The 26,512-nt window shown below is 39.8% G+C and overlaps 1 protein-coding gene across 2 annotated transcripts; it reads right to left on the bottom strand.

The window, feature by feature from the left end:
- On the bottom strand, window positions 987–9,883 carry LOC110429680 (serine/threonine-protein kinase STY8-like). 2 transcript variants are annotated; one of them, XM_021446014.1, is made up of 15 exons: window positions 9,386–9,883; window positions 8,392–8,506; window positions 6,667–6,743; window positions 5,408–5,480; window positions 4,998–5,108; window positions 3,894–3,944; window positions 3,595–3,731; window positions 3,385–3,492; window positions 3,187–3,260; window positions 2,771–2,946; window positions 2,474–2,569; window positions 1,766–1,846; window positions 1,632–1,682; window positions 1,418–1,558; window positions 987–1,306 (listed from the first exon to the last, which is right to left on the bottom strand). In XM_021446014.1, exons 1-15 carry the CDS (start codon window positions 9,634–9,636, stop codon window positions 1,250–1,252), a joined length of 1,599 nt encoding a protein of 532 aa, XP_021301689.1. In that variant the 5' UTR covers window positions 9,637–9,883; the 3' UTR covers window positions 987–1,249. The 2 variants fall into 2 exon arrangements, with proteins under 2 accessions (XP_021301689.1, XP_021301690.1); XM_021446015.1 differs by lacking the exons at window positions 987–1,306; window positions 1,418–1,558; window positions 1,632–1,682 and having other exon boundaries at window positions 1,826–1,962.

Below are 26,512 nucleotides of genomic sequence, written 5' to 3'. Positions count from 1 at the left end.
GTATCATTCGATCACCTCCTTAACATCCATTCATTTCGTTAGAATTTGTGCATGTGGCTTGGATCCCTTAAATATCATTGGCTGACCTCCTTAACAGGCATTCATTGTCTGTACACTATCAAAATAGCGCTCAAGTTTATTTAATCCGTTTGATCTTTCACAAATCTGCTAGACATAGGACTTTTGGATTAAACAATCACTACGGCAAGTCACTTGAACATCTGTTGGACGTGGCAAATGGTGCTGCACGTTTGCTTGTTGCAAAAAAGGAAAAAGTCTGCGTAGCCTCCTCAACTATGTAAAACTAGATTTTCTATTCCTTAAATCTTTTAAAACCGGTGAAATAACCGTCTCAAGCGGTTTTTGATGGTGGTTTTACTACAGTGATGATGATTTTATTTTTTTTTATTTATTCCCACTGAATCTTTGAAAAAATCATAGAAAAATTATAAAATAAAAATTTTAATTTCGTTGAACTCTGCATGAGTAGATCAACACAATAAACATATAATATGATATGCTTCAGTACAAAATTTTTATTATACCTTTAGATCTATATTTTTCTGTAATTAATTGAAATAATTCATAGATCTAGAGCTACGACAAAAAATTTGTACTAAAGTATACCATACTATATGTTCACCGCGTAGAACTACTCATGTGGAGTCCAACAAAATTAGATTTTTCATTTTATAATTTTACTTTGATTTACTATGATTTTAAAAAGAATCAGCAAAAATAAATAAAAAAGAAAAACATAAAAACCACTAGCAAAACCACTGCCTAAAACCGCTTAAAAGAGTTATTTGTTAGGTTTTAGAAAGTTTAAGGGGGTAGGAAATCTGGTTTAGTTTAGGAGATAAATAATCCACGCTATATAGTTGAGGGGGGTTATATAGACTTTTTTCATGCAAAAGGTCAGTAATTTCTGAAGTCGATGAATGCACCCATATGATGCTAAATATGGCAGCTACTGGGACAATACATGAAAAACATCCAACCATGTTGCGGCGGTAAATTCTCCACCGTTGTCATAATAGGTAGCCCAAGCGCTCGAGCCATTTTCCTCTATGTAAGAACAATGAGGTGACCATAAAAAATAGGCACCAAGAAGATTGTTCAAATGTACACAAAGGCAAAACCATCCAGGAAAAAAAAATGATATGCTACATTCCTCATAATTAGCGACCCGAATCCTAAATATGGCAAATCACTGAATTGAGAAAAATGTCAGGTATGTGCATGGGGGTTAATCTTTCTTGTTCGAGTTATTTGATGGATCTTGGGCCGTCTTTCCTGAAGTTCCCTGTCCAAAGGGCAGAGAACATTCCAGTGTTACTGTGATAGCATAACTCAATAGAATAGGGTTTTGTAGGTTTCCTTCTCTAAAGTGTTAAATATGGGAGCTTGGAAATACCTGAACTTGTGCCAAAAGATCCTCTAGTTCGGCTAAAATGTCCGAGAAAGCAGGCCGGTTGGATGGATCTGCTTCCCAGCATCTCTGCATTAAGTCCAATAGCTTTGGATGCGTCTTTTTTGGAAGTCCTGGGCGCAATCCCTGGTATGACAGTACATTTAGCACATTTCACAGAACATATAAGATGCTACAACACCTACTCTTTCTTACCCACCTGTCTCACACCTACAGCCGCTTGGAGAGGGGTCATGGTATCATATGGGATCTGCACCAGAGATTGAAAATTGTCAAGATCCAGCAATTGTAACAATAACTAACCTATAACCATACAAAAAAGAGCAACAATACCTTAGACGTTATCAGCTCCCAGAGAACAATAGCAAAGCTGAACACATCTGCTTTGTTATCATAGGGTTGATGATTTATAACCTACGATGCAGCACCAAAGATTATCAGAAAGTTATTTAATATTTTATATCTCTTTACTAGTCACTATAAGTTATAAATACACAATCTTTTCATAGACCCATTGTAATCTTGAAATCCTACAAAAATGGAAACAGAAACTTCAGTCACTGTCTTCATATTTGTTTACTTGTAAGCTTTTTTTTTCTCGAACGGCGCAGGAGAACTGCGCGTCATTTCATTAAGATAAAGAGAAGGGTACAAGGGTCAGAGACCCAACACACACCCAACACACACACCGAACACACACACCCTTCACCTAAAAACCTAAGGATACAGACTCACCACCTAATGATCAAAGACGACCAACATGCGTAAGGTGTGAGACATAAACTTCACTGGGTATGCCTTATATACCACATGTGGGCAACCCTCTCAACAGTTATAGATCCATTCGAAAGGTTCTATCGGCAGCTTGCTCATAAAACTACCAACATGCGTAAGGTCTAAGTTTCTATGTCAAAGTTTTAATATACAATCACACACCGATACAAAAAGCTTCTATCAGCAGCTTGCTTCTGAAACTATCAACATTCTATATCACGAAAATTTTAATATACAATCACACTGCTCCAGCAAATAGAGCCGTACCTCAGGCGCCATCCATCTGTATGTTCCAGTTTCAGCTGTCATGATACCTCCTTGATCCTGGAACCGAGCTACACCAAAATCAGCCACTTTCACAACCTAGAGAAACAAAGAAAATCATTGATCAGTTGGAGTAATATTTGTCAATTAACATTATTTGTACTGTGTGATGCATGGCCTCGAGCTCTAATATAGATAACACGCACAAATAAAGACAACAAATCCTTAATTTTTCTACTGGTATTATTTTCATCCCATTTTCTCTTACAAATGAAGTGTAAATACCTAAATGGTACATACATGATCTTTGTCCATTAGAAGGTTGGCAGTCTTCAAGTCTCTATGGATGATACCCTTTTCATGCAAGTAGCACATCCCTCGGCATACATCAACTGCAAACTTCAACACAGTTGTGAGGTTTAGAACATTATGCTGCTTGTGCACAAAGTCATACAGGCTTCCTCCAGACATGTATTCTGCAAGGTAATTAAAAAAAAGGTTAAAAGAGTATTACAAGAGGAGAATGCTAAAACCTACAACATTCGTTAAGAAGCAAGGTTAAAAATATTTTAGCAATCCCAGAAGGCTGAAGTTATAACAGGCCAGTACTATGAACAAGTAGGGCTTTGCATTGCACATATCTGGGTCAGATTTTCTACAGACAAATAGTTCTTTGTAGGTTTCTAGTAGACATCAGATGCTATCAAAAATCTCACCTGTAATTATGCAAAATTGTGGTGGTTTTGTGCATGCACCAATGAATCGCACAACATTTGTATGGTGAACTTCTCTGAAAGGTGTGGAAGGTGAAGGCAAATCATACATCATTAAATTATTTCAACCAATTGCAAGTAGGGTATAGGGTATTCAACTACATCACAAAAGTCACAAGTGATACCACAAATATTAGATACCTTAGTATATATACTTCTTGCGTAAACTCGTTCCAAACATTCTTATTCAAATGCTCAGCTCTTAGAACTTTAACAGCTACATCCTCACCAAGGTAAGTCCCATGATACCTTCAGATAAGCATAACACAATAAGAAAGCACTACTGAATACAGCAGCTAAAGCACGATTGAATACAGCAGCCAAGTCATCAGAAGTATAAACTGGACTCACAAGTCCCCACAAGAACCAGAAGCAATCATCCCTCCCATCTTCAGAAGTCGTTTGTCGATTTCCCATTCACCACCTTTAACTTGGAAGGGCAGTGTTCTTTCAGCTGCTGAGGAATGAGATGAACCAGACCATGAACCCTGCGTGAGAAGGCTCAAGACAAAGTTTTATTAGTTTTGGGCAATGGAACTCTACAAACCAAATTCTGCATAAACAAAAAGTAAAACAGAACTTGCCTGCCCAATACTTGATCAATCGTAATTTGTATCTGTATATGAACTAATGAACAGTTCAGAAATTACCTCATTTCTTAAAATGGATGCTTCCAGTGCTTTGTGCAAACCATCAGTGTCCTGATAGTCAAATTGTGAGTTAGCATTACTGGAGGGGCAAGTGAAAAATATGGATACTTACTCCTACCCAGGAGTCATTGTTTCAAAATAAGTCCAGAGAAGAAAACAAGGCTTCAGTTAATGCTACTTTGCCACTCACTAACCCATTTTAACAGTGTGAAAGAGCATAGGTAAATGTAGTTAATAGGGGTGCATGTGGTCATTTTCCATCAAACATTCATTAGATGAGGCTTAGAGCCTCCCTGAGCCTGCTACACAGTGGTTGACCACTAGGCTTCAGATCAGATGCATTAGATTATCAATTGACATTGGCACCATGGCGTTGGTAGGAAATATAGGTTCATATATAACTAGAAAAGAATCTTAGGTTCATTCAGAGTTCTTCACCAAAAAAAGGAGGATTGATTCAGAGATTGATGATGAATCACAATATTTTGGCAAAGTTTGCACACTCAATGCAAAACAACAAGACAATTGTGGTAATCTCTATTAAATGTGTTGGATGATCCCTTGACTCAATCCTAGTTCTGTTTATCTACAGACTCCAAATGTTGTGTGGACCATAAGTGGAGCAGACTTCAGATTGAACCCCTTGCATCCTTACACTACAGCTAACTGATCTTGTGCGACACAACTTAATATGGATGTTAAGTTGCTTCTATATGCATGTATTAAACAAGGTACTGCAGGCCTCAAAAAAGTTCCTACAAAATTTATAGGTAGATATTGGGAAGGATTAGTGCCTCATGAAGAAATTGCAAACGTGTAGATGGTTATTTCATGAGGCTTGTTGCTTCACATAGGTTGTCGTGTAACTGCACATGCTAGATAATTTACTAGCACCAGAATAAACTATACCAATTTAACATGCATCGGTGAACATTGTTAAGGGTGTCTTCACTCAAGATAAATTTATTACTGGCAACTTGCATTGCTAAGAAAGACAAATCCTTTAATTTTCAAGCAAGTTGGGGAAGGTTAAGTCTAGGAACAACCACAATGCATTGATCTCATCAATTCAACTAATGCCATGATAAAGGTCTAACATATTACCTCAATGGGCCAGCCATCAACTACAAAAACATCAAGAGAGTAGCCATCATGGGTAGAGAAAACGTGTGCTTCTCTGATGTTCAATCCAATGTCAGATAGCAATGCAGACAGCTGGCAAGAAATGTTTAGTTAGATGCTGTACTGTGAATAAAAGGTCCAATTATGTGCAATGTATTGTGTACAATCCAGTACATGGTTGAATGCAGAAAAATATCCTTTAGCAAGATAGAAATTAACCAGGTGTGCTCAAATTAGACTTCAGGATATCAATTATCATTAAAAAAAACCTCGAGCATGACAACATTAGTGGTAAAGCTTTGTATATGGATTAGAAAACTGCTATAACATCTTGATATCTTAAATATGTATCAAAACCTGAGGATAATTTAAAAGGTCACAAAATTGCTGACCTGACTAAGGAGCTTTGGCTTGTCGATTGTGGAGAAAACAACCTCATGAATGTGAGTATATGGCGTGTCCTGCCTGTGAAATATACAGTCAACATAAATACATTGAAAAATAAAGTTTTGTGTGAAACATTTGTCTTGGGCATGTCATAGTTATTCATGCAATTGCAAATGCACGAGTTTTTTGTTTTTTTTGGGTACAGAATTAGGAACTACTTGAGATGAATTTCTTCAGCATACAGGACAGAAGTATATCTATTCTGCATCTGCCTGTTTATCTGATGCACAGACTACAGAAGCGAATGTGGTGCTTTTGTACAGAGGTCAACAAGTTTAATCTGTGTGACTCACTAACTCCAAGCTCCAACATACATTAGTATTCAAAGGGTCACAACCTTCACAATATTTAGAAGGAAGGTACAGGAAATGGGCAACTATGTCGTAGTGTCGTACAAAGGTTGGCCATTGCTCACCAGGCCAAATTAAATGTTGCGCCAGTGTTTTTGAGTTGCACCTTTTCAAAAAGATTATCTAATTAACTAAAAGCTCCTTTTTTGGTGCACAGACAAAAACAAAACTAAAAGGACTTTGATCCTTCATGAATTCAGGAACATCAACTTGGCTGCAATATCTGGACTCTTAAAATGAGAAAGGAAATTTTATTTGTACCTCCTAATATTGCATACACTTACTACTTTTTTGTGTGTTCATTCTATAGCACGCCTGCTGGTTTCTTTTCACATGCATATATATTAACCCCCCCCCCCCCCCAAACTACCCACCCTGGTTCGAAATTATAGTCTAATTTGGCTTTATCCTAAATCAATTTCTCAACTTTGACATTTTTTTAAAAAAAAAGATATACACCTACGAGTTCAAATAAATGCACTATCAAAACAATGAAACATATTTAATGGATAATCTAATTTGATGTTGTAAATGTTTACGCATTTTTCTAAAAAACTTGGTCATTAGAGAAGCTTGAATTAGGACAAAGCCAAAGTGAACTATAATTTGGAATGGAATAATTGCGTCACAAGTACCCTAGGAGATAAAGATATTCTAAGATATATAACCACTCAACCAGCATGTGCAAGAATCATAACTTTAGTCAAGAGTGACAGCAATGAAAGACTTTCTTTTAGTACAGACTACAGACTACAAAAGGCAATGAGCCACATGTTACTATGTTACTAGCATTGTAGCATTCAATTTGGGGATCCTCGAAATCTTTTGAAGTAGCACATGTCATAGGCATCTACCTTACAGAGAGATCGTCACCATCATCATCCCCTTCGTCAGATGCATCGGAGTCATATGCTGGATCCATATCTTCAATCTTTGATCAAAGTTTAGAGTCAATTTGACAACTCCAATTTCTATTGCAATACTAAAGATAAGCAAGCATTAATGCGCGGGAAACATTTAGCCTTGATAAGAGATGCAAGAAAAGGTAAAATCGCAATCTAATAGACCTCTCTTCCTAATCCCTAAAATACTAGAGCAACCAAACATTAAAGCATTATATGAATTGCCTGTAAAGAATGAAGATCTTTTGTTATCTAAACAAAAAATATAAATCACATAAACAGAAAAGTTGGTAGCAAGCTTGTTGGGCTCAAGCTCAAGGTAGGTTTCAGGCCCTGTATTGTACTTGTACAAATGATGTATCAGTCAAAGCCAGTCACTCTCTCCCTTGTTCACATTTCGCAAGATGTTATTAAGTATACTGTAAATACATATTAGCAGTTTAGCACCAACAGAACAAGAAAACTCAATTACCTCTTAACTATCTTTTAGTTGAACTTTTTTTTTTTTTCTCGAAAACGCAGGAGAGCTGCGTTTCATTATATTAAGAAGAGAGAAAAGGGCGAGAGCCCAAACAACACAACACACACCACACAACACAAACACACTCACACTCACACTAACACTCACACTCACACTCCAACAGAACAAAGATTACATTTGCACCGATGACAGAAAGAACACAAGGCGACCAAACAATGCTAGTAACTACTGTTTCTCAATTCCACTTGCCAAATTTGGAATTCTTTCTCCTCCTATCGCAACTACTGTTTCTCAATCCAACTTATCCTTCATACTTAACAAATACTATATAACAAATTAGCAAAATCCAGTTGTAGCACACGAGCTGAGTTATAGTTACAACCAAGCATGTATTTAAATGGCACTAAATGGCTGCTGCAGAGTGCACTGTGCTTGTTCACAGTGAGGAATATGGCAACTGATTACTGGCACTACCATTTTTTTTCAGATATGTCTATACAGCAACAATCAGGCGACTTGAAGCCTACCCTCACTTGATTTTTTTTCCTGCCATTGGATCTAAAATGGGTGTCTATGATCAAACCTCTCTCCCTTATCTCCTTCCTATCCCAGCTCGCTATCTATCCACATGCACTACCACAAGCCAGATTCCTGCATGTGAAGTCCCCCCCCCCTCCTCCCCCACCCACCCTCAGCGCCTTCTCCAGCAAATCCGGTCAAGCTCGTCCACCAAACGGGCTTCCTGCCTGGCTCTCCACTGACACCATCCCTAAACAATTGAAGCCTGACGCGCCGCCGCCTCCACACCAACCGCCATCCTCCACCGTGGCAAGCGGCACCCCCGCTGGCCGCCGCCTTGCGATACTGTCCAGCTCTAGGCGAGAAGCTCCCCGCAGTTCCTTAAGCCTGGAGGCCACAGGTAAGGCACAAACCCCTGAACCCTAACCTCAAAGGGGCTGAGGAAGACGCCGTCGTGGCATTCATTGATTGGATGAAAAACAAATCGAGTTAGGGTAGGCTTCAAATCACTTGAGTGAGGTTTAGCTTTCCTGTTCTTTTTCCAAACTAAACTTCAGTAACAATAAAATATAAATTGAAACCACTAGCCACTAAAAGTAGCTGCTGCTATCATATAGCACATAGTAGTTTCTTGCAGAACTTCACAAACTCTAAACCAACATATGGAAGAGCTTTACCCTCAAGAAACGGACATAGAATGCAGGGCGCCTATCAGGATCCTTTGCTTCCGCTAAGACGTTCTGGTGGACCAAGACATCGGCTGCTTTGTCAACATTGATATCCAGCTGATAGCTACGGTATGAGAAAACAAAAGAAGAACCAACGTTAGCTTCATGATTATACAAGTAAGCAACAGAAGAATTAATTAATTGCCCTATAGCAATTCTAATACGAAAACAGAGACTGCAGCTACCAGCTTCCTTTGAATATCATAAAAGTGAACTACTCCACACAAGGAGAATACAGAGGCAAACTACAAGACTAAGGGATAAGACTCTGACTGTACAATACAAGGGATAACTACAAGACTTAAGGGCCAGTATGCAAGTTTTAAGCCACGCTCTTGAACATATTTGTTTGCATGAATATTCGCTAACTTGAGAAATTTTGCTGCTATAGATCTAAAAGTCGGGGTTTACTTTTCATATTCAGTAAGACAATAATTCAGAACGAGGATGAAAGCTTTCTTTTTTCCGGAAGGGTGTGAGCCAGCAGATGATTCTAAAAGAAACCCTGTTCACTCCATTTACTTCCAAAATTAGCTTAATCAAAGACCAGACCAGACCAGACCAAAATCGAGCAAGACACAGCACACAACTGCTAGCCACTTTTCCAACATCAAAGTAGTGTAAAATTTTAAATCCGCTCAGTCCTCGAGCAAATAGTACCGAGTCAACTCCGATTCCATCGCCGAGTCAAACAAGCACGGAAGCACCAGTGGGAGCTAACCAAAAGGTCAAACATAAACATGCTACAAAAATTGACGCTTAAGACGAAGCTCACAACTAAGCTTCGCGATGCCCACACCCAAAATCTCAAAGCCGAAACAAGCACGCTACCCTCCTTGACCGAGACAATGACCACAGATTTCCACAACCGGGTGGCTCTAAAGTCTAAACCACGGCAAGCAAGCCTAAGATGCGGCAGGCGAGTGTGGTAATGGATCAGCACCTGTGCGGGAGCCGGCCGAAATGGGCGGCGAGCCTGTCGCGGAAGTCGGGGTCGGACGCCTCGGCGTGGCCGTCGGCGACGAGGCGCTCGAGCACCTGGGCGCAGATGTCACGGGCGCCTCCGCCGCTCCCGCCCCCGCTCCCGCCTCCGGAGCCGGCGGGCGCTGGGGCGGCGACGTCCTCGCGCGGCGGGGACGAGCTCTCCCCGACGCCCTCCTCGACGGGCCCACCTTCCTCCGCCGCCGCCACCATCCCCCGCCCTGCCCCGCCTCCTCCCACGCCGCGCCGCGCCGCACCGTCACGGCGTCACCTGCCCCGCATCGCCGCCCCTCGCGCCTCCTTAGCTTCGCCTCGCCCACCCGCCACCGCCAGCTCGCTCGCTCACTCCAGCCGCGTGTTCTAGAAGCTTCGCGGGGCGCTGGGCGCTCTGTGAGAAGGATAGGAGTGTGGGACACAAGGCGAAGAAGAGTGGAGCTTTTAACGCGCGAGGTATGAGGAAGAGAATACGAGGCTTCCCCAGGGGTAAAATCGTCTTTTCATATCGAGGGTCCCTGGGGACGAGAATGTGTCGGACCACGGGGGCCTCGTTGCGAAAATGGGGTTTGCTTGCTTGTGCGCCGTGGACGTCGTCCGTGCCGTTCGGAGCCCCCGTGTGGGCCCCGGTGGCAGTGAGAGGGAAGCGGTGGACGTGGTGTACGGAGGACGCTGGTTGCACGGACAGGGATAGGTGTTTGATGCTGCTACGTGCACGCCACGAAGTTGTCTTTGAATGTTTTTTCTGGTGGGCCCGTTGCTTCCTTTAGTAGCAATGAATGATTCATGGCGTCGAATGGGATAAGAACGACGATTGGAAGGGATAATAATTAAGTAGTGCCACCACTCTAATGCTACTAGGGTTATATATTTATTTAGGAAGTTGATCAAACCACAATGGTTCTGATCTCCAAGAACACTGGGGTGTTAGATGGGTGTTAAGTCATTGTCATAGCTCGCTTATTTTAAGTTTATATAACCAAGGGCTCTTTTGTGATTCTATATAACTATGGGCTTTGCACATACTTTCCCTGTCTCTAAATATATGTTGGTCTCAATTTACGAGGAGTCAAACGCTTTTTAACTTTGATCAAATATATTAAAAATAATATTATATGATATATAATTAGTATGATTAGATATATCAAATATCATTGAATTTATTTTCATAATAAACTTATTTGGAGATATAAATGTTATTGATATTTTTTATATAAATTTAGGCATAAGTACCAGAGCGACATTTATTTAAGAATAGACGGAGTATATTTATCTTACACGATACCCTCGACAAACATGTTGAGTCTTTCCAACATGACATAACCAAAAATTCAAGCAAATAAAATGAGATGTCTAAGTTAATAGATATGAAATGGCCATGACTCATGAGACTTAATGCAACTAACACCTAATTTAGATGTCATACCATTTGATCAGCATGCAGGTTGCTAACCAATATCCCAAAACATCCCGAGTACACCAGCTCGGTCAAACTATCATCTCACAAATTGCAAATAAGCAATAGCTTATTGAAGGAAGAGTAGTGAGAGGTTGCCAATAAAAAAAGCTTAGTACAATGGTCCATTTCTTTTTGGCTTATGGCTCTCTGCTATCTAACAAAATCTTGATGAATGTTCAACCCAAACATCAACATCTCAACTGAAATTAGAAGTTGATATTGTCTCACTCGAGGATGATCCTAAGCATTATTCTTTTACCCGATCATCCAACAATTTAATATTGCCATTGTTGTACGATAAACAACAAATTAACACGCATTCTCCAAAGTGTTTGGTGCTAGACACAAGTCATTTTCTAATAAATATTTAATTTGTGTTCAATAATGGAATGCACACATGATATTTCAAATGAGATATATGCTAAAAAAGACCGCCCTAGAGCTTATCTGCCGAATCTGTCAGCCATTCAACAATATTTTTCTCTTGTTACAAATCAGCGAACATTACTTTCAACTATGGCTTATCCGCCAAACGAACAAGCTGTTAAATTGTCTTTTCAAAGTTGTACCTACGTCTGCTCAATTATTGGTCAACATCGAAGCATGTGACTAATTTTAGCAAATTTATAAATCGATAGTTAATCACAAAATTTACCCTATCTTATTGATGAACTAGTACCAAGAGTATGAGAATATGAAGCCTACGTATTTTGTGAATTTTACATAATAAGCCTTGCTACATTTTGTGCTCAATTTTCGTTCTTCCATAGGTTTATCCAACAAACATTTGAATGCCAAATTTGTAGTCTAGAAAAGCATCGCCCATCTCATCAAAACTACAAAAATAGCTTGTGTTCCTCGAGGTCGTTGATCCTAAGCACATTCTTTGATCTCCAACTCGCAAAAAAAAAAACTAATCAACATTGTAGACTTGTAGTAGTCGTTAGATCAACATAGACCAGCCAAGTTGCAGAAACCTGCCTGGTATATACCAGTTTCTCAAGCTCTCTTTTTTTTTATTTTCCAACTGATGAAAGGACCCCAAACAAAGGAGGAACTTGGAGAGGCCTCTTCACGGTTGGTGGACGCATGTGAATTTTGGGTTGGAAATGACAGGAACGCCCCTGGTGCTGATGGCTCTAAAACCTTGTTTGGCCGGGCTTGTTCTTTGCCTTTTATCCAAAATGTGGATTAGAACCAAGCTGCTAGCTAGGCCGTAGTAGTAGTAGTAGTGGTGGATGGGAATCTGCTTGAAAGTGGGCGAGGGAAGGGGAGAACCTGAGCTGATGGGATCTCACTTTGGGGTCCATGCTTATTCCCACGCAACGCAACGCAACGCAACGCAAGCATGTCACAATCCCCTGTTGCATTCGTCACCTCATTAAGTGCACCAAAAGATTTGCACAACGTTTTCAATGATTCCGTAGATCTATTTATTCCAATATTGTTTTCTCAGTGCTTGTACAAATCTACATATATATAGGAGCTAGGAGAGAGCTAGGAAGATGCATGTCGATTAAAGTTAATGTCCATTAAACTGTCTGTAATTACATTTGATCGGCTCTTTTTACATCAAACGGCTAAAAACTTTCTTTCGGAGCACCGCAATAAATATTGTTGTTGATTAGTCAATAAAAGGCACTTGTAATGCAAGTTAGGTAGTTATATAATGTAATTTTAACTTTTCAAGAGAGCTTTTGGAGAAACGCGTTCTATGGAGAAAATAACACACTAAAATTTCCTACAGCGTTACGGTGCTGAAAAATCATCTTCTTGCGCTAGCTCGTATCGATGTTAGAAACGACAAATAGCTGAAGTGTGAGCATCAATGATTTACTGTATATGTGAAAGGACCTAATTGGCCTAGAGGGGGGGTTGAATAGGCCTTACAAAACTTGAAACTCACAAACTCGAATTTGCGGAAGTCAAATACCAGATCAAAAGTTCCGGTGGTCTGGATCGGAAGTTCTGGTCGGAGGTACCGAAACTTCTGGTGCAGACCAGCTGAGCTTCCAGTGCCCTAAACGAGCTACCAAATCAGAGTGAATCGAGTTGGGATTTCAGATCTAGCGTTACCACACCCTCCTAGAGGTAGTTGAAGGTGATGTTGAGCTCCTCAAGGTTTGACACCTCACCAAGTCGTAGATCGAGACCACCCACCTATGAGATAAGGGGTAGAGAGGAAGAACAACAAGAACACAAAGTACAAAAGGGTAGTCGAAGCTACCACCACAGCAAGGCAAGCTATTTTTACCGAGGTTCGGCAATCTCCACTAAGGAGTTTCTACGTCCCCGTTGTTGAGGTGACCGCTAAGGTCTAACCATGAGGGTATCCTTCTTCAAGTAACCACAAAGGTCAACTCGATATTTCCACTAAGAATCAAGAGGTAATACAAACACTTTGAGATGCCCACACAAATGAATCAACATGGGCAACCACTGAAGGGTCGAGATGGCGGACTAGAGGGGGGTGAATAGTCCTTTCTAAAAAATATTACGCCGGCTAACCGAAACAAATGCGGAATTAAAACTATCGGTCTAGCCAAGACTACACCCCTCTATCTAAGTTCTATAGCACCTTGAAAAGATTCTAAACAAGCAAGCAAGGTGCTACCTTAGCAAGAGCTCACCTAATCAATTCTAGGAGCAAGGTCACAGAAACCTATGCAACTAGTACTTTGCAAACCGGGGGAGCTCCTACACAAACTAGTGAGGCAAAGCGGACAAAGCCTAAGCTCACTAGCAAGCTCAATAACAAGGCAACCAATGCCAAATTAGAGAGCGCAACTTACTTAGCTACACAAACTAAGTAATGTGACTAACAAGGTTACACAAACCAAATTAGTCACGCAAGGGAAACTACTTCTAGCTACACAAGCAAGAAGGTAACTAGCAAGCTGCACAAGCTAACTAATTATAAGAGCAACTACACAAGCACAAACAAGAGAATGTAAAAACAAGCTTGTGTTAGGGACTTGCAAACCAATGGGAAGAACAAAGTTGACACGATGATTTTCTCCCGAGGTTCACTTGGTTGTCACCAAGCTACGTCCCCGTTGTGTCGACCAACACTTGGTGGTTCGGCGGCTAAGAGGTGTTACACGAACCTCGTCCCCACTAGGACACCGCAAGAACCTACCCACAAGTGAGGTAGCTCAATGACACGCACGATCCAATAGAGTTGCTCTTCGCAATCCCCGCGGAGTGAGCACCGTACCCCTCACAATCTCCTTGCCCTTCGACGGAGTCACAAGCCACCAAGCCGTCTAGGAGGTGGCAACCTCCAAGAGTAACAAGCACCACCGGCTTGCAACACGAACACCTAGTGCCACTCGATGCAATCTCTCAATGCAACGCACTAGAATCGCTCACTCACACAATCGGATGATCACTATCAAGCATATGTGAGTTAGAGGCTTTACTAGCATTCCCCAAGCATGGACACTAAGTCCCAAGGGTGCTCAGCACCAGCCAAGGCCGGCCACCACTTCTATTTATAGCCCCAAGGACTAAACTAGCCGTTGCCCCTTCATTGGGTAAAAGTCGTGAGCACCAGACTCACTATAGGTAGCACCAGACGCTGGAACAGTGCGTCGTGTGCTCTAGAAACAGCCACGTGTCACTAGCCGTTTGAACTCGACCGTTGCCGCCAACGGCTAGCACACACACACGCGTCTGGAACAGTAGCACCGGACGCTCTGCTGCTCCACACCGGACGCGTCCGGTGCTCACCGGACTCGTGCGCAGAGAGCTCCGCAAACTCGCACGGTCACCGGACGCAATCCACCGGACGCACCCTGAGCGTCCGGTGCTCACCGGACTCATGCGCTGAGAGGGTAGCAAAACGCCCTCACACTGGACGCTGGGCACCGGACTCACTCCGGTGCATCCGGTGCACTCTGCTACACCCGACAGCACACCGGACGCTAAAGGCCAGCGTCCGGTGCCTCTGCGCTGAGCGTCCGGTGAGTGTTTCCAACAGAGAAACACTCCCGCGACTTCTCCAAATTTCTCACCGGCGCAATAGAAAATATGCACTTAATTTTCTCAAAAGCGCCGAATCCCGCCTCGCAAGCTCGGCGGGAGGGAGAGAGGAACCCACACCCCTCTCAACCTAGGAACTCCTCCTCCTTTGCAAATGTGCTAACACCAACAAGTGTCCACCACCAAAGTGCAAGTGTGTTAGCTTTTCACAAATATTTTTCCAAAGGAGTTAGCCTCTCAACTTGCCACGCCACTCGATCCTAACACATATGCAAAGTTGGATCGCTCAAGTGGCACTAGATGATCGATATGCAAACAAGTTTGCCCCTCTTGATAGTACGACCATCTATCCTAAGGGTTCATCTCCTCCAATGTTGATGCAACACATGCACCAACCAATTACCAAATGATATGATCCACTTCATATCATCACGTGACCATATTGGTTCATCGATCTTGACCTTACTTGCTCTTCACCGTTGCCTCGGTCCTTCGGCGCCAAGTCTTGCTCAAGCTTCACCGTCACACGCGGTCCCTCGCTTCAAAGCCTCCGACTTGCCCTTCACTCTTGCAACCGGTCCATCAAGCCAAGCCTCATCTTGATCTTCTCCACCTTGGTCACATGACTCCATGTCATGTCTCATATGCAATGAGCTCCTCCATCACCACATAATCACCTGTGGACTAATCTCCTGTGTATCTCACATAAACACTGTTAGTCCACCTAAGTTGTCACTCAATTACCAAAACCAAACAAGGACCTTTCAACCACGAAGAACGTCTAGCCGGCTAGAGTTCCAAGAACCCAAAAGTAATAGACACAAACCAAGCCGGCAAGTTGGGGAATCCAAGTGCTCAAGTCATAGATCGATGCTCCCACTCTCTAATCTCACGTCCCTAGCTCAAACAATTGAAGATTGAAGCTTGGAGGCAAAGGGGGAGAGAGTAGGTGAGTCTTGGATTAGAGAGAGTTCGAAGGCAGAGAATGAGTGAAGTGTGCTCGTGCAACGGTTAGAAATGAAGGTGAGTAGTATTTATAGTGTGGCACCGGAAGTTCTGGTGCCTAGGATCGGAACTTTCGATCCACGCAGATCCAACCATTGTGTGGGCTCGGCCCCACCGGGACTTCTGGTCAGAGATCGGAAGTGAATCCTAAAATGCGAGGGCACAAGCAAAGGCTCCTATTGGGACTTCCGGTCAGCCACTGGAAGTGATTCTAGCAACGCGAGATAACCCACAGATTTTCACTGCGCGGACTTTCGGTCCTGGACCGAAACTTTCGATCAGCAGGCAACCCTCACTGATCCCAACCGGAACTTCCGGTCCTGGACCGGAACTTCCGGTCACCTATTTTTCACCTAGAAGACTGTCGATAAGAGCACTTTTCATCCCCATTTTGCTAACTAGTTTTGTGTCCCTCTTAATAGTGCGGTGTTTCCTATTATCCAAATAAAGATTGAAGATGTTGAAACCCTTGAGTCGAAACGCCTTTTGTCCATTAAAATTTAGGGTGCTATAGGTCACCAAATGTGTTCATTCAATTCCATCAATGGACTAATACCTATAGATTACACTTGATAAATAGATTAGTCCCTAATTTGATTGTCATTAATTATCCAAAACCCATATCGGGGCGAATGCACTTACAATATGAGACCCAAATACTTAGAAACGTCAGCGTGTCTGCTCAGTGTGTGGAAGAAGAAGAGTGCGCTGGTTCAAACTAACTGTCATTGCAAAAATTCTTTTTTATTTTCTTAGCATCGAGGAACCAATGGTCCTATTTTACTGCACTACTTCAGCAATACTTTTTAGTGAACGAATAATGATTTCCTCTTACAGTATTTTAGCATAAGCATACATAAGCCAAATTCAAAACGTTTAGCATCGGTTCACCCAATGTTCCTACCCGATGCTTTAGCCTTCTCTCTCTTGTTTCAGCATCGTCCAAAAACAACATTGTCGATAGTCTAAGAGCACGTTTAGATTCTCATCATCCAAAAACAACGTTGTCGATAGTCTAAGAGCGTTTAGATTCTCAGACACTAAGCGAGTTGTATTGGCTCTATGGTTGTAGCAAGGATTTTGCTTGCCCACACAAGCCCCTAGGCAGTTAGCTTGTCTCCCAAATGTCAACCTCTTCTGTTGTTTCTCACCCAGCAAGGCAAGGCAAGCCCTAGTGAAGGATCCAAATGCCCTCTAAGTCTCTTAGATAGAGTGGGTGACAAACAAGGATAAAAGTGGGTCTAATGGTGTTTTTGGATCGCCTAACTAAATACTGTCAAATATCATTCTAGTTCATTTCTTCACTCAAATTATTTGAAATTTCATTCTAGTTCATTTCTCCACTCACTCAAATTATTTGAAATTTCATTCTAGGTTATTTGAGCAAATTTTTGGATTGATCCAGTGACCGAAAGTAATTACTTGCATCTCTAGTGCCCGAAGTTTACCTTGGTTCAACCAGTCTTGAGAGGTAGTTTGTCTACAAGATTATATATTTAACTGGAGATTATAATTTGTAACCTAGCTTGCATTTATTTTAGATAAAAATATTGAAATTTTGTTATAAGTTTTGCCTTTATGGGCATGATGCCAAGTTTCTTTTTCTTTTTTAGAACAAAAGACCAATATTTTTGTCTTTAGAGGGAGGTGAGCAGCGCCGGTGCACACGTTACGCACGCGGGCTCTTTTTAGTACCACAAGGTTTGTTTCGTTATATGTGTTCTTACACTTAATTTGTGTTTTGCAGTGACATCATCGTCAGAGCATATATGCTCTTAGCACTAAAGCAAGATCTCTTTTTGACAAATCGCATCAAAGCAAGATACTATATAAGCCATTACCGAAAGTGATGATTGCGGTTCAACGTCTGCAACCATCAGCTAATAGAAAAGGCCACATATAATGTTCGTAGTTATCTCCTACGCATGCAAGCAGTGCCAGGAATATAATAGAGAGACATTTTTTTTTTGTGCCTTCTGTTTTAGTACTAATATAAGGCTAGGAGACTGTTTTTTTTCTTCCTTTTTTCTGGCTGGTTTTGAGTAACAAACTAACAATGCACACATAGGTTTGCAGATGCTTGAGGTTCACAAGGCGTGTTCGTCTTACATAGGTTTTTGATTGGTTGCTTATATATATTAGCATGTATTAGATTTTATGCAATGCAACACAACACAGCACAACATAAGCTAGCATAAATGTTACGCAGTGCTTCCATGTTAATTTGTCTGTCCAGCATAGGCAAGCCATTTTTTTTATATTTTTTCGTTTACATTTTATTGCATATAGTCACATTATATGTTCTATTGGATGTCTTGTGTTTCTAGTAACGATAGAAAAACATGTAAATATTTTTTTGTGTGTGTGCTCATCGACTTATGTAAATCTGCATTGTATAATATAGAAAAAAAATGGTCTACTAGCTAATGTTCATTGGTCTGCTTGGAGCAATGTCCAAGCCTGCATAAGAGCCTCTTCAGACAACCAAACATGGACAAACTACATTGCGCAAGCTTAGATACATGATAATGCAGACAATTAGCTAGAGCGTGTGGACATGTTTAAGCATATTTTAGATAATTATGTTTATATAAAATTCATGTTGCCAAAAAAACCTTGTTTTTAAATATCGCATGTACAACGGTTCTTTCATTAAGCAGGAGACAAATCAGACAATTTTTTTACATATATTTTAATTTCTGTATACCTTCTGTCATCAACTTGAAGCCTTTGAATGAGTTGTCCATGTGCAAATTATAAGTCATTTTAGTTTTTTTAAGTATATAACTTTTGCTTACCTAGATATATGCTATATCTAGACACAAAGCAAAATTTATGTGCTTAAAAAAAACTAAATATCTTATAATTTAAAACTGAGGAAGCGGTGAATAGCGAAGTTTTTTTTCTTTCTTTTGTTTTTTATGAAAAAACAAGCTGTCACTTTAGATATGTTTCCATGGAATATATTTATTGAAAAGAGATAAATCAAGAACGTATATATATTCTCCTATGTATAGGCAATATCTTTGTGAAAGCTGAGGTTTGGATTGGGGGCATCTTTTATTTGACGGGTGAACTGAACCATGCATATTTTTGCAGTGCAGCGTGCAACCCAAACGCTGGGTCAAGCTCACGGCAGGCAGAGAATTGACAGATGCACATGCCACTGCCAAGAATTTGCTCATAAAAAGAAAACAAAGTTAACGAATGAATATGGATAGATCCATCTACGTAAGCCTCAAACTGCTGTCGGCCATACGCTCCTGCTCCTGTTTCCTTCCTTCCTTGTGCAAAAAGAGATCTCACCTTCTTGGTGCGCACTTGATCTATCAGGGCATCATCAGCCATTTTCTTGGAGGGAATAAAAGGAAAAAAAAATGGGCTGTATACGTACCGATATGATATGCTCTAGAATAGGATCACTTTTAAATGTTTCCTCCTGGAAATGCAATTGTCCTTTTCATTTTTGCAAATATAAAACGTGCTTGATCCAAACTAATAAATAAGCTAAGGGAATTATTTGATTCAATTTTTTTGAATGTCTTGGTTCAAATTTATGGATTTCAAGAACTTTAAGGGACTATTTTTATGTATCCAAATATGAGCCCGTATCACGGGAGATCAAGAGCGAATCTATTGGTGGAGCGAGAGATCAGGCTTGAGCCCTCCTACCACCCCTCTCATACAGTGGAGCTCCTCTATTTTTTTGGAAGAATAGGAGCACAAAGAAGAAAGGAAACCCCCCTCCCCCTATCCTATAGACCTCAGTGGTGTTAGCGCAGGTCAAAATCGTGCTAGCGGAAGGACTAGTTGCTTGGGTGGTTGAATGTTGGCGTGATTGAGCGTGGTGTTGAGCGAGGACTGTGTAAAGATGTGTTGTATAGCAACTCAAATCCTACTTGAACTAGGGCTCAAGAGAGGTGTGCTATTAGATATTCTAATTCTATACTTGAGGTCTAGAATTCTATTAGGAATAAAGCTCCTACTTGTATGTATAAGGGTCTTGGAGGGGACTATATAAACAAGGGGTAAAGGGCAAGAGGCCATATGCATCAACTAAGCCGACACAAGGGTCTCATTCAAGACTTCTAAGAGTAATTAGGAGCACTCAAGAAGTTTAGGCTAGACAATTTTATTGAACTAAATTATTGTATAGGGCAAAAATTAGATGTCCTAGATGGTCAAGTAGGGTTGTGAGAAAGTGATAATAATTTGTACTCTTTTAAAGTAGAGCTTATAGTGCAGCTAGTTTTGCCAAACTCTAATCTTTTATCATTGTTGCTTTAATGTCATCAGCTAGGGTTTTCTGTTAGATTCATCTACGTCTATCTTGATATGGTGTAAGCTTATGTTATACTACTAATATTATATTAAAGATCTGAGGGCAGCAAGTTGAGCATAACTAGAGGTATCAGATTCTAACAAGGAGCGGACTTGGGGAGGGGGGTTGTTGAGAGAACAATGAGATGAGTGATGAACCTAGAAAGAGAGCACGAAGACAAGGGCACAAATATCATCTCGCCCACATTCTATCTATATGACTATATAGATTTAAGAAATTAATAAAATAATTGCTACAATATCTTTAAGGTAAATGCCTATAATTTCATAATAGTATTAGTATCCAACAAATTTTAATATTTGTGCAGTGTGAATTGATTTATACTACATTCTTTGTTATTCTACGATAAAATTAGTAAAAATAAACCTTATCCACAAGGTGTATGAATGGCAACTACGCTGGGGGTCTTCGGAGCAATCATCAAAGAAGCAACACCAAGTCCAGACATCATTGGCTTGCCGTGGCTGCAAGGCACTTGCGAAACTGTGCATGAAAGCTGCTGAACGCTTGTTCCGAGCCTTTCGCTTTCATTGGTAAAGGTAAAAAGCTTCAAGCATGTGGTTTTGTTGAGTGAGGCAACAAGTGCTGCTGGTGGTACATTTTCCAATCTAGTGGAGTGCTGGCCCTACCCAAGGACCCAATGTGAGCGTCATCCGTAGTTTTCTTTCTTTTTTTTTATCTCTGAAAATTCCATCAGTAGTTATCCATTTGTGCAGAGAAGGAAGGGTTGAAACTTGAAAGCCTGGGAGTTGGGAGGTTTGTCATGGAAGCAGCTTTCCAAAGGCTGAGCTGCTGACGTGTACTCCTTCCAGTCCTTAGAAAAGTGTCATTCATCACTTTTTTTCAGAAATCAAATATTTTTTAGTTTTAACTAAATATATATAGAAAATATAGGACCCCTTTGGAATGTACAAATTTTTATAGAAATTATACATGAATTTCATAGGAATCAATTCATTTCTCATAGGAAAATGCAGAATAGGAAGACAAATCCAGCGTTCCAAAATAGCTCTTAATATTTATGACGCATGATGAGTATCATTAAATTAATTGTTGAACATGTTTTTATAATAAATTTATTTGAATATATAAATTTTGGTATTACTCCCTCCGTCCAAGAAACAATGCAATTCTAGCACAGTGTCACATGTTAGTATCTTAAGTTTAACCAATTATAGATTAAAAGTACCAATATTCATGATATGAAATAAATTTTATTAGATTAATTACAAAATATATTTTCGTAATAAATTGATTTGGAGCCATAAATATGAATACTATATATTCACTAGAAACTTAGTCAAACGTGAACTATTTTTGCTGGCACGCTATCTATAGTTGCAATCTTTCCTGGATAGCTAGAGAGAGTATGTTTTATAAATCTAGTCAAAATTAAGAAAATTGATCCAAACAGAACTTTTTTTTTTGAGACGAAAGTAGGAGTGTGTGTGTGAGGCCTGCTGTCTGCTGGTGCAGGAGTCAATGTGCACAATTATGCATGGGCAACCTTTCTAGTTGTACCTCCATGCTTGTTGGTCTAATCTTGGGTTGGCCCCCAAATGACGTTTCTGCAAAAATTAATCAAGGTCGTACACATTATGACCACCCGTGATCGAGAAAAATTTATGTGATCCTTTGCTTCCTCCCACTCAGCTGATTGTGCACATGTGAATAGCATGGTGGATAGGGCTCATATACATATATTGTATATGGAAAGGATATACAGCTTCTTTTTTAACCATATGGCCATAGCCCATACCTAAGTGATCAGTGTAGCAACAAGAGGAAGACACCTTTTTTTTTTTTTTGGGTTTGGGGGGTGGGGAGTTGTTGCAGCTGAGCCACCGGCCACCATTTGATTAGGTGTGCCATGCATGGCAGTGGACCACGGATGAGGTGACCTAACAGCTAGCAGTGTGTCGTCTTCACGTGCTATAATCCATCCATGTGTTGCTGACTTGCTGGAGGATATATATGTCACCAGTCTAGAAAAAAATATATTTGAACCAGCACAAGGCAGAACACAGAGATGGTAGAGTAGGTTTTAGGTACAATAGTCATTTTTGTCATCAAACTATTACCTGAGGCTCAATTTTAATTATCCCTAAACTCTTAAATATCCGTTTTAGTCCCTAAATTATACTTTTAGACCCAATTTCATCCCACAACTATGAAGACGATCGTTTCAATCCTCAAATTTTGCATTTTGGGCTCAATTTGTCCATAAACTATCAGAGTGCATTTCAGTCTTTAAACTTTTATTTTCAACTCAACTTTGTCTATAAAAAAGAAAACTTTATATTGAGACATAATTTCATCCATGAATTATCAAAATGCATCTTGGCCTAACTTCATCCTTTGTCTAGCACCACCCGCAATTTGATATGGACAATCATCATTCGGTACTTTTGTCCCTAGTGTCGTCCCATCTACCTAATAATCAGATAACACACTTTCAATATTTATATTCAAATTGTAAGATGAATATAAATACAGATCTAAATATTCTTAAATATGAATTATTTTTAGCCTATGTATAAACAATATTATTTTATACACAAATGGTTATTGATTGAGCCTCAATACACTTTGGATGAAAACTGAGATTGCATAAGGTAGAGATTGCTTCTTTTTTCTTTTTTGAGGGTAGAGATTTCTATACTCTATCAAGGTCTTGTTTAGTTCCAAAAAATTTTGGGAAATCGACACTGTAACACTTTCGTTTGTATTTGACAAATATTGTCCAATTATAAACTAATTAAGCTCAAAAGATTCGTCTCGTCAATTTCGACCAAACTGTGCAATTAGTTTTTATTTTCATCTATATTTAATACTTCATGCATTCGTCTAACATTCGATGTGACGGGAAATGTGAAAAATTTTGTAAAATTTTCTGAGAACTAAACAAGGCCCAAAGGAGCCTGGAAAGCCCAGCATGCAGTCTGGGCTCAAAAGATATCTGACGCAGAGGAGTTGCTGGGCCGTGCGTGACTTTACACCGAGCCGGGCTTGGTTGGTTTCCACATGGGCCGAAAGATAATTTTGCTTCGCAGAGCACTGCTCACTCAGTGACTCAGACTGCTGTTTGCTAATTTGATAGAGTTCCTAAAAAAACGCTACTAATTTGATGGAGAAATAAATTATCTCGTCATAATATATAATTACTGTAAAAATAACAAAAACAAGGAAGGAAGAAAAGTTAAACAGCTATGTTCATCTAGATACTGTACGTAATCTGGAGTACAGGAGTAGTATAGTAGTGGTGGAGCCACCATCTGGCCACCTGTAATTCCTTTCTATATTAAAATAGAACTCTGTAATTTTTTAACTAAAGATTTTTGCATAACAAGAATCACTGGGCTCTTAAGCTTCTGGCTCCGCTAATGAATATATCATATTTTTTCCATGCATCGTGCTTAAACTATATGCAAGAATAACAATAATGACAATGTCCTTCTTTTATTTCCAATCAAACAAATCATGCAAGAGGTGACATTTTTTTTCAGAAACAAGAAATGACATATAGCTACTTCAATTTATCGAGAGACGATGATGCAAGATATAAAAGTATCTCCATAAGTTTGGTAAAAGAACTTTCTATCTTGATTTTTTTAGTAAAAAAAACAAAATAGTCTTCTCCGACCTTTTACTAAAAGAGCTTTTTAAAAATAAAAAGTTATCAAATATTTTTTCTCAACTCATAAGTTTTTCTAGTCAAGCCTCCTCAACAGACATGTTCTCACGCTACTTTCTCGCGTGAGAGATTTTTTTTTGGCGCGAGATATATTATTGGTGCCATCTGTTTCGCCGCCGCAGTTCGGTTCGGCCGTAGCTGGAACATACCTGCCTCCATCCTTGTTCAATCTCTGCGTTCTACACGGCCTGGATTTTGTGTTGCATACCAGAGCAGGTGAGCAGCGAACACCTCTACATAGCGCCATTGAACAACAAGCAAGGACGCCGATGAAAACTGATCGAATTGAAGCGGATAATAGCTTTCCTATATCCTAGTCCTTTTTTTCTAATCGGATTCAGAGCGGATCGAATATTACACGGATTCGGATATGAATATAGATTTTTTAGATGTCAGAAATGGTATATCTGACACGGCGGAATGGTTTGCTGGGCCCTTTTTTTATATATTCGGACCGGTATCGGAGCGGAAGCGGACTTTTTAAAGTTGGATAATATGTGCTTACGTGTTGTTTTTTATGATGAAAAACAATTCATTAACCAAAGTTATAAAATGGTTGTGCAACACAAAATAATCACCATCAACCACCACTTCGATTTAAGATCTCAAACTTTAATACAAGTTAGCTGTTTGAATTTAAGAGTAGAAAAAAATGTGTGAAATAAGTAAATATTCTTAATTAGGTAAAACTTTGTCTTCACTCTTTGTCTTGTACTAGTCCTTCACTTTGGTAGAATTATTTCACTAAACAAGCTTTACCGTGGGCTATAATATACTAATGCTTGTGTCATGAGCTAGGCGACTTATATCTTTTCACCTTTGCTCTTTAAAATATTTGGATATCCTATTATAAGCGTCGGATAATCCATGTTCAATTATTGGATAATCCATATCCGTCGGATTTCACCAATCCCATATCCTACACCGCATCCGCCTACAATCAGATTTGGATTACTCATATCCACATGGATATTAAAAATATTTATCCATATTCTTAAAATTTAGATTCGGAGCGAGAATTATCCATACTAGTTTCAACGCTAACGCCGGACATGAGAGTTGAGACTCAAAAGGATGCCTGATATGACTACGGCGGCGGCAGTCCACGTGAAATACTTGATTAATTATTTCTCGTAAATAAAGAAAAAACAAATATATGTGAGCCCTACTTTAAATTTTAGAAATGTATTATTCTAGGTTATTATTGGAGAACAATAAAATTTTTAGTTGCTTTTTTTATTAACTTGCTCAATTTATTAGTTTAATTAGCAAGTAAATTATACTAAATTTCTGAAGATGCTCTGGTTACTCATGATGACAAACCGTATGTTGTAGCATAAGAGCATCTTCAATAGTTTAGTAAAATTCACTTGTCAAATATTGTGATTTGGCAAGTTGCTAAAGCATATGACAAGCGAGATTTTCTTTTGTCCCCAACAGTTTGCCAATTGGGCTTGATAAATTTAAAAAGAAGACCCACAACCAACAACCAAATCAACTAATCTGCTGGATAGCAAGTTAACAAATATAGGCGCGCGGTGCTGCTGGATAGCAAGTTGCCAAAAGATGGCAACCCATTTACCAAACTGTTTGAGTGACTATTTTCTAGTTTTGCCAAATAAACAAGAAATAACAAGTTCATTTAGAAACCTGTTGGAGATGCTCTAAGGCTGTCTCCAACACCAGACCTATCTGGGAACCCAAACCTAAAATGGGTCTCCAACACAATACCTATAGCCTCCAACAGAGTACCCATCCAGAAGACCCACTTTGGGTACCAGGAGAGGCATAACCCAAATTTGGGTATCCTCTCTCTTCGAGACCTATTTGCAGAGAGTGTTGTCTTTTAGGTCTTGTGGTTGGAGAAGACTAAAAATAGGTATGAAACATTTTACCTGTAGTGCTAGTCAAAGGACAAATAGGTCTTGTATTTTGGCTGACGATTGTTGAAGATAGTCTAGGGTAGAGATTGTGACACCTTTAGGCCTTGTTTACTTCCAAAAATTTTTGCAAAATAGAAATAGTAGCACTTTCGTTTGTATTTGATAAATATTATCCAATTATGGACTAACTAGACTCAAAAGATTCGTCTCGTCAATTTCGACCAAACTGTGTAATTAGTTTTAATTTTTATTTATATTTAATACTCCATGCATACGTCAAAAGATTCGATGTGACAGGGAATCTGAAAAATTTTGCAAAATTTTTGGGAACTAAACAAGGCCATAAAGGAGTATGGAAGCCCATCATATCTGACGCGACGGAATGGTTTGCTGGGCCCTTTCTTTTATATATAAGAGAAGATACTTAAACTATATGCAGGAACAATGCCAATGTCTTTCTTGTCCAAAAAAAATGCTAATGTATTTATTCAGAGAAGCTAATTTCCAAACGCACAAGATTTGGAGGTGGGGCAAGGCCATGCTCGTGACAGTAGATTTGGAGGTGGGGCACACACTATAAGATATGTGTGGTTTTTTGACGTTTTCAGTATGACAACAGGTAATAATGTCATTATATCATCTGATTTATGACATTCTATTTAAGGTATCTCTACTTAGTGACAATAAAAAGTCGGATGTCATAACAAACGTCATACAACTAGTCTAAT

Source organism: Sorghum bicolor, chromosome 8 (genome assembly GCF_000003195.3).
Source record: "Sorghum bicolor cultivar BTx623 chromosome 8, Sorghum_bicolor_NCBIv3, whole genome shotgun sequence".
In the NCBI taxonomy this organism is placed as follows: Eukaryota; Viridiplantae; Streptophyta; class Magnoliopsida; order Poales; family Poaceae; genus Sorghum; species Sorghum bicolor.
This window is presented reverse-complemented; position numbering and strand designations above follow the sequence as displayed.

Coding starts and splice junctions, on each gene's coding strand:
- LOC110429680 (XM_021446014.1), bottom strand. CDS start 9,636: ATGGTGGCGGCGGCGGAGGAAGGTGGGCCCGTCGAGGAGGGCGTCGGG. Junction 5,109..5,407: donor AGCCAAAGCTCCTTAGTCAG/GTCAGCAATTTT, acceptor ATTTCTTGCCAG/CTGTCTGCATTGCTATCTGA. Junction 2,570..2,770: donor TTCTAATGGACAAAGATCAT/GTATGTACCATT, acceptor TTGTTTCTCTAG/GTTGTGAAAGTGGCTGATTT.